Source organism: Hyla sarda, chromosome 3 (genome assembly GCF_029499605.1).
Source record: "Hyla sarda isolate aHylSar1 chromosome 3, aHylSar1.hap1, whole genome shotgun sequence".
NCBI lineage: Eukaryota > Metazoa > Chordata > Amphibia > Anura > Hylidae > Hyla > Hyla sarda.
Window position 1 is genome coordinate 346072838 of NC_079191.1, and position 18113 is coordinate 346090950.

Consider the following 18113-nt stretch of genomic DNA (forward strand, 5'->3'; position numbering starts at 1 on the left):
ATAAAAGTTTTAATCCCCTCCCCCATTTCTCATTAATAAGATAATGTAATACAAAATAAAAAGAATCATATATGGCGCCACTGTGTGCGGAAATGTCCGAACTATTAAAATATAAGGTTAGTTAACCTGGATGGCCTACACGTAAAAAAAATTACAAAATCTGCCCCTATGAACAGGCCCATTGGCTATAATAAAGTGAGAAATACACATTTATTCTTTAACAATCTAGATATTAACTTTGTGGACTTGTCTACAACATTTACATTTCAATTAACTGGTCGGTATTATAAAAAATGAAGTCTTATATTGTAACTTCTCTGTTCCTTAACATTGGTAGATGATGATGGCCTTTCAGTGAAACTTTGTGGAAGCAGCACAGCTTCTCCTTTGTCAGTATCAGAGCCTGAGTTACTGCTGGTTGGGGATACTACCTCTGGTACAGTAAACCTTCTCTGGCCATTTACATCTGGTAATGATGGGGGTTTTGGGGTAGAACCTCTTGGATTCGAAAAAAGCTCTATAGCTTCTTTATTCTCAAAATCAGATTTGGGTCTACTACTAGTTGAAGATACTTTTCCTGTTTCACTAAACCTTCTCTGTTCATTTACACTTAAGCGAAATGGTGACCTTGGGGTAAAAGTCTTTGAATGGTTCACAGCTTCTCCATTCTCACATTCAGAATTTGTGTTACTATTGGTTAGGGATAGTGCACCTGTCAGCCTCAGTTCGTCTACCCAAAAAGAGGATTGTAGTTTTGGAGTAGAAGCTTTTGGATAGTCTACGACATCTCCATACTCAGTATCGGGTTCTGCAGATACATTGTATGATGAAGACAGCTCATGTAAAATGGTGTCAATGAGATGTGTTGCTTGAATGTCTTCACGCTGAGTCATATTAATCCTGTGCAGTAGCTTGCGTTTAACCCTTGGCTTAATATTCTCAAGTACTTTTATAACTATATCTTTTGAGCAACATTCTAGTCCAGTACAGGTATTGTTGACACGGGCCAAAAAAGTGCCAACGTTTTCATTTCTCACATTAACTGTAAGGTGAGGCTTGCATTTTAGTGCTATTGTAGCCACATAAGCAGTGGTTTTATCATTTACAGTGGATATTAACTGATGGAGTAAGTCATCTTCTACAAAAGACTCATCCATTGAATTTGTTCTGTCACTTTGATCACGGACAAAATGAGAAATATTTATTTGTTCTAAAAAACAAGGAGTATTATCTGGTTTTGATAACATGAAACAATGCTCTTCGTACGGTAAGTTTGGAAAGTACAGGATGGCTTGTAGATGTTTGGAAAGCTTTGAAAGTATGATTTCAACTATGTCCTTGGCCACAAATTCAACATCAGATTTAGAAAATCCTAGGCAGGTATCACACAGATATTCAGAAGAAGATTCATCTGGCTTACTGCTGTGGAAGGATAACTGGGATATGCCCATTTTCAATTCCAGTATTGTTTTTGCCTGAACTTCATGCAGCACAGTTTCCACTTGTTGTATCAAAGTTGATAATTCAGGTTCTGAATATGCAGCACTATGGGTCATTGGACTCACTTTCGGATCTTTCAATGTATGCGTATAGATGCTATCTACATTATCTGATGCATTTGTTGAACTGGTATCATAAGAAACACCCTTTGCATAAAACTTCTCTAAAATATTATTAACAATTTCAGTTGCAAGGGTATTTTTATCAATGGTGTATTTCTTATCTTTGTACATGAACATTCTTTCTTGTTCTAACTCTCTTTGTACAAGTGCCAGTACTGAACTGGTCAAGTTCTTTGTGCAGATGTCAAGAGTTATATTAGACAGCTGAACTGTTTTCAGATTGTTGATGGTGTCCCTAATGATTACATCCACCATTTCTGCAATTTCCGTTGCATTACATTTGGTGGCATTTTTTTCAGCCTCTCCAGTAAAAGGAACATTGTTAGGCACTTTCTGGTGTAGGTATGTGTACTTCAATGACAGTAGAAGGTTGCTGACAATGTGATCAGCAATGTCTATATCAGACAGCGGCAAGATATTGTCTTTAGGAAAAACTTCCTCGATCTGTCCGTGTAGGTGTTTTTCAGCTTGGTGAATTATGTTGTCAGCTAACTCATGAGCATGGTGCTCAAGTCTTGTACCTGCCAGTGTGTCTTTTTTTGTCTCATACTGTAATGGTTTCTGGATCGACTGACAGAAGAGAGAAATAATTTTAGAGTTGACAAAGTTCTTTAATTTGGTAAAAACAGGATTTTTTGGTTTGAGACTGTTAGTTTGGTCATGGATTCCACTCCCATTAGATGCATGTAAAATGCCAGACAGGATCTTTAGGATATCCCCAGAAAGATCAATAATTTCAGAATCAGAAAAGGGAGAGGTATCTGCATGCTGACTGTATGTCAGTAAGGAGTCTGAAAGTAGTTGTTGATGAAACTTACTCGTGGGACTAGAACAGGTTAGTTTAAGAGGTACACTCAAATCTATCAAAAGCTGTTTATAAAGCATCAACACTGCCTTCTCCACTTCATTTGCAATTTCTGGTGTAACTGATTCTTTTCCTTTAAGATGTGCACAAATATTTTGTGAAATATTTCTTCTTAAATTGGTTTCTATATTCTGCATTATACATGTATCGTGAGCAAATGTAGTACATTTATCTTGTGAAAAACTGGTGTGTAAGCTTATCTGTTCTACCTCAAAGACAAGGCTGTTGGATTCAGATGTGATATCTTCTTCTTTAAGTAAAGAATGTCTAATGTTACCAGATATTTTTTCTAGTTGACTCTGGATAACACATGCCATTTCATGAGAAAGACGCTTCGAATGCATATACAAATTGGATTTGGGCCGAGGCGTTCCGAGTTTTCTTTTTAGATCTTCTGAAGGGCTGTAAAGTAGATTCTCTTGATCAATCATTCCTGGGAAAGAGATTTCTTCCGATATATTTTTGCTTGATGGATGGATAGCTTTTACTGCAAGACTAATAAATCCTCTTAACTTTCCAAAGACATCTCTGAGAACTGAATTACTAAATTCACAGATTCCTTTAACAGTGGATCCTTGGCACTTGAGCAAAGACTTGTCTTCCTTTATTTTTTTCTTTGCACTACACATAACGTTTATAAGGTCTTCTACAATAGACTTGGATAGTGCGCTCATATCCGTTTGCAAGAAAAGGACACTGTCTTGGCAACATTTGGAAAGATCAGTCTCAAAACCTAGCTGTGTTGATTGGTCAGATGTACACTTTAGAGATTTCACCTGTATTGGTTCCATTATTTGTTTGAATGCCACCCCTAATGTAGAAGAAACTAAATCTAGTAGATTGGACATTTGTGAATATGTACGTCGAGTTCTGTCAAATACATTGTGCAGGGTACAACCAGCATCTGAGCACCCATGTGAAGCTGACGATTTTGGCTGACATTCTTCCAATATCACGTTGAGTTGCTCATTGTGTATATGGTCAAGCATTAAATTTAGCAATACACAAGTTATATCTAATTCATCTTTTGAAAATAGTTCAAGGAGTGGGTCCTGGGTTTGTTGCTGGGAAATTGACTCTCTAATGCTTTCTAAAAGCCTAGCTACAATATGCTTGGTTTGAACCCCTACTTCTATGTTGATTCCTGGAACAGTTCGCATTAGGTCAATGTCAATTATTTCTTCTGCTGATAGATATGCCTTAAACTTTAGCAGTAGGAAACTTTCAATTTTTGCGGAGACAGTTTGAGCTATTTCCTCCCAAATGATGTGTTGTTGAGGGTGGTAAAATTCTGACAGTGATGCATCCCTATTACAGTCAGCCATTACACAGGTATTTTGCATGTCTTCCAAAATGGATAGGAAACATTCCTTCCACTTTTTGTATGAGGAAGTTGCATACAACATTTTAAGGATGTGCTCTACCACGTGATGGGAAAAAGACCTGATGTCAGATGGTAACAACAATGCATTGCTATCTTTTTGGCCTTTGATTGCAATGTCAACATCGTACGTGTTGTTAGGGGATTTTACAAAGGTATATAGATGCTCAGGGATGGGGTATTTTAAGTCTTGTAGTATTTTCATTAAAGTTTCGGAGACAAGGTCCTCTATGACTTTGAGAGGACGATTAAATTCATTCTCACTGTGCACAAGATGGTCACAATTGAACATATTAAGAAGAAAACAATTGTCGTCCAATCTTTCCTGGTTGTCTAGTGGTGATAAAACAAAGTTTACATGCTCACAATATCCTCTGGATTGCCTTTCAATGTTTACATTTCTCCGATCTGCTTTTAGGTTGCCATGTTCACCTTTATTTTCTAAGCAAGTGACCATCCCTGGTACATTGACTTCTTCAATCACAGCCCTAAAGAACTTTGAGTCTGGAACTGATGTAGATTTTCCTCCAACACGTGACTCATGTGGTTTAGTTAATAGCAGAATTCTAGAGTGTTTTTTCAGTGACTTATTTTTAGATGGTGTGAAGTTTTTTTCAATATATTTGTTCAGCAGGAACTTTTCCTCAGTTGAAATTGTAATTTTCTTCCCAATTTCCTGCCTTCTGTCATTTTCAATGTTTGCACCTGTAACTTTTAGGATTGTTTTAATCAGTTCTTGAATGTTCACACACACTTTATGTTCAGGTTCATCTATTCTTGCTGCCAGATTCTCTAGTTCTTTTTCCAGAAAGTCCTTATATTGTTCAAGTTGTCCAACTGGGTCACTCAAGGACCCTGTTTCTAATGCATTTTCATCAGAATTTGGAGATGTCTGTTTCAAAGAGACAATGGCTGCAGAACCCGATTGTTGTTTAAAACCTATCTTGAACCTTGGTTTGGTAAATGTTTCTAAATGGGCAAGCACATTTTTAACAATTTCTTCGCTACTTTCCAATATGGATTCCGTGGCTGTGGGAAGTGTTGCCTTGTACATTTCTTCACAGTTATTTGCACAAATGAAAAACTTGTACAGCTTTCTGAATGAAGTTCTTTCCTCAAATATGTCTTCATATTGGATGCTAAATTTTTTTACAGCCTTTTCATGCCATTTGCTTAATGCATTTTCTACAATGTCACTAGCGGCTGACATCACTTCAAGCCTAGATATTAGATATCTGCATGGTGATTTCCCTCTCATATCATGTAATGTTTCTTTAGCTACTTTTTTTACGGGTGTAAATCCAATATGGTGCCCAGGGGCTGAAGAGGTTATCTTATCAAAGACTATTTCCACAAGGTCCTCAGAAACAGATGACAAATAAGCACTTTGTGCTTCAAATATTTTTTGAAACATCGTGGAATAGGTGTCTTTAAAGTATTGCAGGTCACAAACGGGGAAATCAGATTTCATCGGTGTCTCCTTAGAAGTAGACATGACTTCCTTAGTATGAGCATGTGTGCTAAAATCAGGATATGGAATGGAACGGCTTGCATCTTCTAGGTCACTAGATATTCCTTTTGCTGGTTGCAGGTTACACACATAAGGTTCAGATTTTGATATTAAATCATTGGGAGTAATCTCAGGCAATGAACTAGTTTTGTTGTGTGATGAACTTGATACAGAAACTGTACTAGACTCTGTATAGGAACTCAAGCTGCTTACATCTTCTGAATCGCCAAAAATTCCCAAAACTGGCTTTTTCTTTTCCTTAAATAAAAAAAATTTAAAAAAAATTAAAATTACAAATAGCGCTATATAGAAAGCTGGTATGAGTGGGCATTTATCCCGGCTCAATACAGCTTTATGACCATTTTTTATTGTCCCAATTAATCTAAAATAAAAAATATGCCTGGCAAATAGTCTCAATTTCAAGGTTCAAAATGTCCAAATGTTTACAGCTCCTATGCAGACCTTTGTGTATTAATGGTAATAAACTAATAATAATATTCTGTCTGTTAGGAGTCACGCCATGGTCAGACATGCTGGCAGCAGATGCACTCCTCCTCCGCTGCCCGACATACTCCATACTGCGATTTGCATACCGTGATGCGATCTCAGCCTGCCCACTGTGTCTTACCTTCCCCGTTGTCCCTGTGCGCTTCCTGCTTGCCGGTGCACGCTTCCCCGCTTCCCAGGGCACGCGCGCGCCAGCTCTGTGAAATTTAATGGGACAGTACACATTTAATTGGTTCTTGCTTCTCCATGACACTATAAGTACAAGCACTTCCTTTTGACCCTTGCCGGATCTTTGTGCCTTATCAGCCTAAGAGAAAGCGTTCAGTTTGTGTCTTGCCTTGCTGTGTATCAGACCCTATTGCTACGTATCCTGACCTTGCTCCTGTGCCGCCTGCCCTCTGACCTCTTGCTACGTGACCTGACCCTGCTACTGTGCCGCCAGCCCTGACCGCCTGCCTGCCCTGACTACGTGTTGCCTCATCCTTCCAGTACCCCCTTATACCTCGGCCGCCTGTGTGGATGAGTCGTATCAGGGGTAGCGACATGGGTGCCGCCTGCTGCTGCAAGTCCATCCCACTTTGCAGCGAGCTCTGGTGAAAACCAGCGGACCTTAGACTCTGCTCCCTGGCCCACATCATCATCCACACAGGTACAGCGGATCCACTTCACCTCAGCCGTAACACAGTCATACTCTGCTCCATCTATCTCCGACTTCTAACTAACATACGTCCAGAAAGAAGTAGACTGAAGGGAGTAAGTAATGTTTTATTAACCTCTAGTGGTTGAAGTTTCTGTGACCTCTCCTTCCTCATTTGTGAAAGAAGTTGAAGATCATTCTTTTGCCAGTTCTAGAAAATATGAAATAAGTAATCCATAAGAATTATTAGGAGAAGAATTACATTTTATCTGTGCAATAAACAACTCAAGAAGTATCTGATCATTCTACAATTCTACACATAAATCACATATAAAGCTACATTTTAAATACAAGGGACTTGTATATGGAAACTTTTTGAATGCCCCTTATACATCATGAATATTGTTACATCTAAGGGGATAATGGGGGAGATTTATCAAAACCTGTCCAGAGGAAAAGTTGCTGAGTTGCCCATAGCAACCAATCAGATCGCTTCTTTCATTTTTGAAAAGGCATCTGAAAAATGAAAGAAGCAATCTGATTGGTTGCTATATATCAACTGGCTCCTGAAAGTTAAACAGATTTGTAAATTACTTCTATTAAGAAATCTTAATAGAAGTAGTCTTAGTTTTGGCTTGGAATACCCCTTTAACTTTCTGAAGCCAGTTGAAAAATAAAAAAAGTTTTTTCCTGGATAACCCCTTTAATACCATATACAACATGAAGACTGGTGTGGCGCTGTTTTGGAAAAAAGCAGCTATGTTTTTTTTTCTAATCCTGGATAACCCCTTTAATATTGAATCCCATAAATATACTAAGAACATTTCTGCCTTTTAAATAGTCAATGTTAATTAGTTAATAAACTATTTCTGATTTTAAACCACTATACAGGTCTTTTTTTTCTTTATTTACACTACTTATCAATAATTTCATGTTTCACTGTTTTAGGCTTACCTTCTCCATTTTTTTCAGTAGCTGACTTTTATATTGTTCCCTTTTGTGTATCCTTTCCATAAGTTGTGTACTGTGATGAAAACAATAAGAATTAATTCATTAAACAAGCGGCATAAATATAATTGCTATATTGTGATAACTATGTCAATTACATTTCTAACTGTATACAGTATATTCTGTATATGTAGCACATGCAGATGTATTCTTGTGTACATTATTTACCCTAGTGTGTATTTGTATACTCTGAAGTTGTGTTCTGATGTCAAGAGTTCCTAATCCTATGCAAATTTAACATTTTCCTTATAATATAAGGATGACCTGGTCCATGAGGAGCAGGAGCCAATGAAACTTTGAGTCTCATATGTGGCTCATAGAGGGGGTCTCAGGTGGGAGCCCCTTTATTGTACAATACACCCTAATTGGGAATATGACTATATGATTCTATTTGTTTTAGTAAGTTTGTATATAGGCCAGTTCAGACAAGATCTTTGCTGTTGGTTGCATGTAGCCATTATATGGCTCTGTACCAACTCCAAGTTGTTTGGAGTTTTAGTGTGGTGCCCATACAAAATTGCCTCACAGTCATGGGCGTGTACAGTTATTTTTCCGGGGGGAAAGAGGGTGGAGGGTGACTTAAAAATAAAAAAGTAATTCCCTTTTGGTCTCTGCGGACAAAGCCGTCTGGGAGCACCAGTGCAAGAACAATATGTGGGCCCTTTTGCTCAGCATAAGGCATCCTCCTCACAGCGTACCTGTCATTTCAGGTAACTTTTCAGGATAAGTTGTCAAGTGTGTAGTTGGGGATTAGCACTTTTTCCTGGGCATTACATAACTTGTATATGGAATCTTTTTAACAGAAATCTCATTTTCAGGCTCTAATTTTCAGTTGTCCCTGAGCTAGTAGGTGGGTGCTAGCTGCTATGATGTCTCCATAAACTGCACACACAGAATACAGGATCCTGCTCCCCTATATCTCTATAGGACACCAGCAGAGGTAGCAAGGGCATGGAAGAGAAGTACTGAGCAGACTAAGCTAATACTAATCTAATACTCCTGTAGTCTCTCTACAGTCTCCCTATTTGCTTCTGACTGCCTCCAGCTACTCCACTTCCCTCCTCCCCTGTCAATGGACTTCTATAGTCAGCATGTAACCAGATCCCCCAGTTAGCAGACAATCCATCTCTTCTGTCAAGACAGACTTCAGCAGTTTTTCAGAGTAAATGATCAGTTTAGGTGGGTGGAATAGCAGGAAAATGTGGAGAAACAGGAGAAGATACATTGCACAGGTTCTTATATTCGCTTGTACTATTGAATTATGTTTTGTTAAAACAACAGCGACCTTTTAACTCTCCATTCTACATTCCAACAGTAATTGTAAGCCATGATATTGATTGGTAAGATCCCTTTATCTAATAGATAGCAGAAAACTGTTTTTTTTTCCATTGACAGCGGTCCCCACTACCTACTGGACCCCTGTGCAACTGCAAAGTCCCTGAAGCACTTAGAGTCAATATACAAAGAAAACTAGCTCACCGCCTGTAGATATTCTTGATGGAGAGAAACTTCAGATGGATTTGGAAGCACGGAGTGGGTGTCCAAACCGCATACTTGGTATGAACTGTCTCCAAAAAAGCAAGTGCGAAAAAATGCAAAATTCCAGCTCCCAAAAGATAAGGTTAAAATCCAAAAATTTATTAAATCATATTAAAATGATATCCAAAATAGGTGATGTTAAAAACGTAGCAGAAACACCGATGCGTTTCAAACCATATAGTTCTTAGTCATGGCAACTTCAGATGGATTTGGAAGCACGGAGTGGGTGTCCAAGCCACATACTTGGTATGAACTGTCTCCAAAAAAGCAAATGCAAAAAATGCTAAATTCCAGCTCCCAAAAGATAAGGTTAAAATCCAAAAATGTATTAAATCATATTAAAATGATATCCAAAATAGGTGATGTTAAAAATGTAGCAGAAACGCTGGTGCATTTCGAACCATACGGTTCTTAGTCATGGCACATGCCATGACTAAGAACCATATGGTTCGAAACGAGTCGGCGTTTCTGCTACGTTTTGAACATCACCTATTTTGGATATCTGTCACGATGCCGGCTGGCAGGAGGTGGATCCTCTGTGCCAGAGAGGGATTGGCGTGGACCGTGCTAGTGGACCGGTTCTAAGTCACTACTGGTGTTCACCAGAGCCCGCCGCAAAGTGGGATGGACTTGCTGCGGCGGTAGTGACCAGGTCGTATCCACTAGCAACGGCTCAACCTCTCTGACTGCTGAAGATAGGCGCGGTACAAGGGAGTAGACAGAAGCAAGGTCGGACGTAGCAGAAGGTCGGGGCAGGCAGCAAGGATCGTAGTCAGGGGCAACGGCAGGAGGTCTGGAACACAGGCTAGGAACACACAAGGGAACGCTTTCACTGGCACAATGGCAACAAGATCCGGCGAGGGAGTGCAGGGGAAGTGAGGTATAAATAGGGAGTGCACAGGTGAACACACTGATTAGAACCACTGCGCCAATCAGCGTCGCAGTGGCCCTTTAAATCGCAGAGACCCGGCGCGCGCGCGCCCTAGGGAGCGGGGCCGCGCGCGCCGGGACAGGACCGACGGAGAGCGAGTCAGGTACGGGAGCCGGGGTGCGCATCGCGAGCGGGCGCCACCCGCATCGCGAATCGCATCCCGGCTGGAGGCAGTATCGCAGCGCACCCGGTCAGTGGATCTGACCGGGGCGCTGCGGGAGCGAGAGTGTAGCGAGCGCTCCGGGGAGGAGCGGGGACCCGGAGCGCTCGGCGTAACAGTACCCCCCCCCTTGGGTCTCCCCCTCTTCTTGGAGCCTGAGAACCTGAGGACCAGACTTTTATCTAGGATATTGTCCTCAGGTTCCCAGGATCTCTCTTCAGGACCACAGCCCTCCCAGTCAACCAAAAAGAAGGTTTTTCCTCTGACCTTTTTGGAGGCCAGTATCTCCTTTACAGGAAAGATGTCTGAAGAACCGGAGACAGGAGTGGGAGAGATAAGTTTAGGAGAGAAACGGTTGATGATGAGTGGTTTAAGAAGAGAAACGTGAAAGGCATTAGGAATACGAAGAGAAGGAGGGAGAAGAAGTTTATAAGAGACAGGATTGATCTGGCACAAAATTTTGAAAGGACCAAGATAGCGTGGTCCCAATTTGTAGCTGGGAACACGGAAGCGGACATATTTAGCGGAGAGCCATACCTTGTCTCCGGGAGAAAAAATGGGGGGAGCTCTTCTTTTCTTATCAGCAAACTTCTTCATGCGTGATGAAGCCTGTAAGAGAGAATTTTGGGTCTCTTTCCATATGGTGGAAAGATCACGAGTTATTTCATCCACAGCGGGCAAACCAGAGGGCAAGGGAGTAGGGGGGGGGGGGAAGAGGGTGACGGCCGTACACCACGAAAAATGGGGATTTGGAAGAAGATTCAGAAACTCTGAAGTTATACGAGAATTCGGCCCATGGTAGAAGATCTGCCCAGTCATCCTGGCGGGAGGAAACAAAATGCCGTAAATAATCACCCAGGACCTGGTTAATTCTTTCTACTTGCCCATTGGATTGAGGATGATAAGCAGAAGAAAAGTTTAATTTAATCTTGAGTTGTTTACAGAGAGCCCTCCAGAATTTTGACACGAATTGGACGCCTCTATCCGAGACGATCTGCGTGGGCAACCCGTGAAGACGAAAAATGTGTACAAAAAATTGTTTTGCCAACTGAGGCGCAGAAGGAAGACCAGGAAGAGGGATGAAATGTGCCATCTTGGAGAATCGATCAACGACCACCCAAACAACAGTGTTGCCACGGGATGAGGGTAAGTCTGTAATAAAGTCCATACCAATCAGAGACCAAGGCTGTTCGGGAACAGGCAGAGGATGAAGAAGACCAGCGGGCTTCTGGCGAGGAGTCTTATCCCGGGCACAGACAGTGCAGGCCCGCACAAAATCAACAACATCCGTCTCCAGAGTCGGCCACCAATAGAAACGAGAGATGAGTTGCACGGATTTCTTGATGCCCGCATGGCCTGCGAGATGGGAGGAGTGACCCCATTTGAGGATTCCGAGGCGTTGGCATGGAGTGACGAAGGTCTTCCCTGGAGGAGTTTGCCTGATGGAGGCTGGAGAAGTGGAGATCAGGCAGTCAGGAGGAATGATGTGTTGCGGAGAGAGCTCTACTTCCGAGGCATCCGAGGAACGAGAGAGAGCATCGGCCCTGATGTTCTTATCGGCAGGCCGAAAGTGAATTTCAAAATTAAATCGGGCAAAGAACAGAGACCACCTGGCCTGGCGAGGATTCAGCCGTTGGGCAGACTGGAGATAGGAGAGATTTTTGTGATCGGTGTAAATAATAACTGGAAATCTTGATCCCTCCAGCAGATGCCTCCATTCGTCAAGTGCTAATTTAATGGCTAGTAGCTCTCGATCCCCGATGGAGTAGTTCCTCTCCGCCGGAGAGAAGGTCCTAGAAAAAAAAACACAAGTAACAGCATGCCCGGAAGAATTTTTTTGTAGAAGGACCGCTCCCGCTCCTACTGAGGAGGCATCTACCTCCAATAGGAAGGGTTTAGATGGGTCAGGTCTGGAGAGCACGGGAGCAGAAGAAAAGGCAGACTTGAGCTGTTTAAAGGCGTCTTCCGCTTGAGGAGGCCATGACTTAGGATTGGCATTCTTTTTGGTTAAAGCCACGATAGGAGCCACAATGGTGGAAAAATGTGGAATAAATTGTCTGTAATAATTGGCGAACCCCAAAAAACGTTGGATAGCACGGAGTCCGGAGGGGCGTGGCCAATCTAAGACGGCAGAGAGTTTGTCTGGATCCATTTGTAGTCCCTGGCCAGAGACCAAGTATCCTAGGAAAGGAAGAGATTGACATTCAAACAGACATTTCTCCATCTTGGCATAAAGTTGATTGTCACGAAGTCTCTGAAGAACCATGCGGACATGCTGGCGGTGTTCTTCTAGGTTGGCAGAAAAAATCAGGATATCGTCCAGATACACAACAACACAGGAATATAAGAGATCACGAAAAATTTCATTAACAAAGTCTTGGAAGACGGCAGGGGCGTTGCACAGGCCAAAGGGCATGACCAGATACTCAAAGTGTCCATCTCTAGTGTTAAATGCCGTTTTCCATTCATCCCCCTCTCTGATGCGGATGAGATTATAAGCACCTCTTAAGTCCAGTTTGGTAAAGATGTGGGCACCTTGGAGGCGATCAAAGAGTTCTGAGATAAGAGGTAGAGGGTAACGGTTCTTTACCGTGATTTTGTTAAGACCGCGGTAGTCAATGCAAGGGCGTAGGGAGCCATCTATTTTGGACACAAAGAAAAATCCGGCTCCGGCAGGAGAGGAGGATTTGCGGATAAAGCCCTTTTTTAAATTTTCCTGGATGTACTCAGACATAGCAAGAGTCTCTGGGGCGGACAGAGGATAAATTCTGCCCCGGGGTGGAGTAGTGCCCGGGAGGAGGTCAATAGGACAGTCATAAGGCCTGTGAGGAGGAAGAGTCTCAGCTTGTTTTTTGCAAAACACATCAGCAAAGTCCATATAGGCCTTAGGGAGACCGGTTACAGGGGGAACCACAGGGTCACGGCAGGGAGTACTGGTAACCGGTTTAAGGCAGTCCATGAAACAAGAGGTACCCCAACTCTTGATCTCCCCTGTGGACCAATCCAGGGTTGGGGAATGGTGTTGAAGCCAGGGTAGTCCAAGGAGAATTTCGGAAGTGCAATTGGAGAGGACCAAAAACTCAATTTTTTCGTGATGAGGTCCGATGCACATTAGGAGGGGTTCCGTGCGGTAACGCACGGCACAGTCCAATCTTTCATTGTTAACGCAATTGATGTAGAGAGGTCTGGCGAGACTGGTCACTGGGATGTTGAACCTGTTGATGAGAGAGGCCAAAATAAAGTTTCCCGCAGATCCGGAATCCAAGAAGGCCTTAGTGGAGAAGGAGAAGGTAGAGGCAGATATCCGCACAGGCACAGTAAGACGTGGAGAAGCAGAGTTGACATCAAGGACTGTTTCACCTTTGTGCGGAGTCAGCGTACGTCTTTCCAGGCGGGGAGGACGGATAGGACAATCCTTCAGGAAGTGTTCGGTACCGGCACAGTACAGGCAGAGATTCTCCATGCGGCGTCGTGTCCTCTCTTGAGGTGTCAGGCGAGACCGGTCAACTTGCATAGCCTCCACGGCGGGAGGCACAGGAACGGATTGCAGAGGACCAGAGGAGAGAGGAGCCGGGGAGAAAACGCCTCGTGCGAACAAAGTCCATATCCTGGCGGAGCTCCTGACGCCTTTCGGAAAAACGCATGTCAATGCGAGTGGCCAGATGAATGAGTTCATGTAGGTTAGCAGGAATTTCTCGTGCGGCCAGAACATCTTTAATGTTGCTGGATAGGCCTTTTTTAAAGGTCGCGCAGAGGGCCTCATTATTCCAGGAAAGTTCTGAAGCAAGAGTACGGAATTGCACGGCGTACTCGCCAACGGAAGAATTACCCTGGACCAGGTTCAGCAGGGCAGTCTCAGCAGAAGAGGCTCGGGCAGGTTCCTCAAAGACACTTCGAATTTCCGAGAAGAAGGAGTGTACAGAGGCAGTGACGGGGTCATTGCGGTCCCAGAGCGGTGTGGCCCATGACAGAGCTTTTCCAGACAGAAGGCTGACTACGAAAGCCACCTTAGACCTTTCAGTAGGAAACTGGTCCGACATCATCTCCAAGTGCAGGGAACATTGTGAAAGAAAGCCACGGCAAAACTTAGAGTCCCCATCAAATTTATCCGGCAAGGATAGTCGTAGGCCTGAGGCGGCCACTCGCTGCGGAGGAGGTGCAGGAGCTGGCGGAGGAGATGATTGCTGAAGCTGAGGTAGTAGCTGCTGTAGCATCACGGTCAGTTGAGACAGCTGGTGGCCTTGTTGCGCTATCTGTTGTGACTGCTGGGCGACCACCGTGGTGAGGTCGGCGACAACTGGCAGAGGAACTTCAGCGGGATCCATGGCCGGATCTACTGTCACGATGCCGGCTGGCAGGAGGTGGATCCTCTGTGCCAGAGAGGGATTGGCGTGGACCGTGCTAGTGGACCGGTTCTAAGTCACTACTGGTGTTCATCAGAGCCCGCCGCAAAGCGGGATGGACTTGCTGCGGCGGTAGTGACCAGGTCGTATCCACTAGCAACGGCTCAACCTCTCTGACTGCTGAAGATAGGCACGGTACAAGGGAGTAGACAGAAGCAAGGTCGGACGTAGCAGAAGGTCGGGGCAGGCAGCAAGGATCGTAGTCAGGGGCAACGGCAGGAGGTCTGGAACACAGGCTAGGAACACACAAGGGAACGCTTTCACTGGCACAATGGCAACAAGATCCGGCGAGGGAGTGCAGGGGAAGTGAGGTATAAATAGGGAGTGCACAGGTGAACACACTGATTAGAACCACTGCGCCAATCAGCGTCGCAGTGGCCCTTTAAATCGCAGAGACCCGGCGCGCGCGCGCCCTAGGGAGCGGGGCCGCGCGCGCCGGGACAGGACCGACGGAGAGCGAGTCAGGTACGGGAGCCGGGGTGCGCATCGCGAGCGGGCGCCACCCGCATCGCGAATCGCATCCCGGCTGGAGGCAGTATCGCAGCGCACCCGGTCAGTGGATCTGACCGGGGCACTGCGGGAGCGAGAGTGTAGCGAGCGCTCCGGGGAGGAGCGGGGACCCGGAGCGCTCGGCGTAACAATATCATTTTAAAATGATTTAATACATTTTTGGATTTTAACCTTATCTTTTGGGAGCTGGAATTTAGCATTTCCTGAAGCACTTAGGCATACTTTTCGATACAACTGTGCCAAATTTCTTTGGGGTAGCTTTGTTTGAAAGAATAGTATTATGATGAAAGTCACATTTATTACTCTTCTTGAAACAAGGAATTGGATCAACACAAAAGCTGCAAATCTTATAGTTTTTCTCTGTGTCAGTTTTACAGTAAAAATACTAACATACTGATTAAAGTATTTTGTGTAAACCCTGCCTAAATGTGCCACTAAATGTGATGCTTGTGTGTTAGCGGGGGGTGATGAGGGCAGTCGTTGTTACACTAGGGGCAGATGGCATTAACCCCTTGTATTTGTGATGTCAGGGCATGGTTTAGCCTAAAACCACCCGAAAGTATACCGCTGGATCCTGGGCTAGGCACCGAGGGCAATAAAGACTCCGACACCAAGTTACGGACAAGAGTAGCTTCACTGAGGGTATACAGTTGGTAAAGTCTATACAGTTCAGCCAGGGCCCAGGTAGGTGACCAGTGAAGCAGAGACCTTAAGGGCTTGCTGGGACTTGTAGTAGGACTGGACAATTGAATGAAGACCACGCTGACTTGACAGATGACTTGACTTGACTCATAAAGCTGTAACTTTAGCTTACTTGAAATGATGGTGGCTGCAGGACTTGACTTTGAGGCCTCCAACACTCTGGACACACACACACTAGGCACGACTGCACTGGACCTTAGCAGAAAGCAAGAGCTCTAAGCTCCAAGAAAGCAAGAAGAAAGAGAGGCTAACTCCACCCAGGGCTTTTATGGGGGAGACCAGTAGGGAACCCTTACTTTTAGTTTCAGGGGAACCCTCTGGCCAGTAGAGTACCCTGTACACGAGGACATAAAAATGTTAGACAGAGATATATATATACAGTGACCCCCCGACCTACGATGGCCCCGACATATGATCAAATCGACATACGGTGGCCTCTCAGAGGCCATCGCATGTCGATGTCAGCATCGACATACAATGCTTTTTTATGTGCTATCCGGCAGCGCAAAATGCTTAAGCTGCTGTCGGATAGCAGCTTAATGTTCCCCGTGTGGTGCTGTAAGTATTATTTACCCCTCCACGATGCTCCGGGGTGCCCTCCGGGTCCAGCGCTGGTCTTCCGGTGTCTTCTCGGCCCTCTCCGATGACGTCAATGCGCTGCTGTGCACGTCATCCAATAGGAATGGCGTACGCAGCGGCGTAATGATGTTGCTACGCAGGCCCAGTAAGGCCTTGCGGAAGACAGCGGAGGACCGGAGAAGACCAGGAGAGGACCGGAGAAGACAGCAGAGGACCGGAGAAGACCAGGAGAGCCCAGCGGAGGCCCGGGGTCACCATCGCGAGCGGCGGGGACAGGTGAGTACAGCTTCCTATACTTTACATTGCACGAATCCCTCAACATACGATGGATTCGACAAACGATGGCTCATTTGGAACGAATTACCATCGTATGTTGAGGGACCACTGTATATATATATATATATATATATATATATATATATACATTGGACATTTGTGGACTAGGACTACAAGTAATGTTACAGCCCTAACAAGTGTTTACATATGAACTTACTATGTGTGATATATAACCTAGTACACTATATTGTGAGCTGATCTTTGTACCTTGCGGGAATTGTCCTTGTGTTGAGGTACTGGCTATGCTTTTCCCGACTGGGTCAGGATACCTCCTATATAAATTGCCATGCACAACAGACATTGTATAGTACACCAACATAAGTATTTACTTGTGCAAAGAGAATGAGCAAATATATATTACTCTAATGGTATATACATATTTTCACTGTCCCACTCCACAGTCCTGGTACACTTGGGAGTTCTTAGTAAAGAATCACGGCTAAAGCCGCGCACATACACTTACGCAAATGGTTACAAATAAACTTCTTGACAAGTTTGTCTGGCACTTCTTAAACGTTTCATAACCGAGAACAAAAGTACTTCACAAGGAAAGTTAGTGATATACAGTAGAACTGTAGACTGCTTCCGAGGCTGGGACATGTGATGGGGTCCACGGGACTGTGCCCCCTCTAGTGGACTCCAGTTCACCCGGGACAACGTGGACTTTAATGGTGGGGCCGATGGTGACCACCATTTGCGCTGCAGCGGCTTGCACCACTGGGGGAACAGCAGTTGGTGCCTGTTGGGCCGGCCAAAGCTCCTCGACCACAGGAGTAGGCCTGGGCACATTCACAGATGACTGTGGTAGATACTTTGGTGCCATGACAGGCACTCGGGGCAAGTAGACCTCCTCCTCCTGGATGGTACCTCTGACTTTAGGTGGCAGCAACCCAAAGGGATCGGCGTCCCAGTCATCCAATGGGAAGTAGGCAAATGGAATCTGGGTTGGATTTTTTGGATGGGTCAACGCAGCCACCCACTCTCCTCTCAAGCTCTGTACAGGAGTATACTCCATGATCTCCCTGCTCTCTAGAGAATGCAATGATGGGGGGAGATAGTTTCTATGCACTGCCCGATGATTAACCAAGATGGTCCCACCATGAAGACAGTCCATGAGGGTGCCAAACCCCTGCACTCAAATTTTATGACCTGGCTCTGTGACGTTCCAGGGGTGGCTCTCCCTCCTGGAGATGTTCTAGCTTCCTAATGTACAGGACTTCCAATGATTTTGTGTCCTGCTGCTGTACTTGTCACACCTCATATGGCAGCAGCTTCGGCCCATAACTTTCCATTCTTTGTGCCCTCAGCCCCTCTATAATCTCGGCCAGCAGAGCTGGTTAGGCCAAAGCTCCTCGACCACAGGAGTAGGCCTGGGCACATTCACAGACGACTGGGGTAGATACTTTGGTGCCATGACAAACAC

General features: G+C 44.4%; 1 protein-coding gene across 4 annotated transcripts in view; it reads right to left on the bottom strand.

The window, feature by feature from the left end:
* Positions 1 to 205: 205 nt before the first annotated feature.
* The window catches only part of FSIP2 (fibrous sheath interacting protein 2), a 59118-nt gene continuing 41210 nt past the window's right edge, over positions 206 to 18113 (bottom strand). For all 4 annotated transcript variants that reach the window (XM_056567481.1, XM_056567480.1, XM_056567482.1 and 1 more), the window contains exons 6-8: positions 7477 to 7546; positions 6659 to 6733; positions 206 to 5636 (exon numbers count right to left, since the gene is read on the bottom strand). In XM_056567481.1, the coding sequence (XP_056423456.1) occupies positions 285 to 5636; positions 6659 to 6733; positions 7477 to 7546 (5497 nt within the window). In that variant the 3' untranslated portion in view covers positions 206 to 284. The remainder of the gene's footprint in view (positions 5637 to 6658; positions 6734 to 7476; positions 7547 to 18113) is intronic.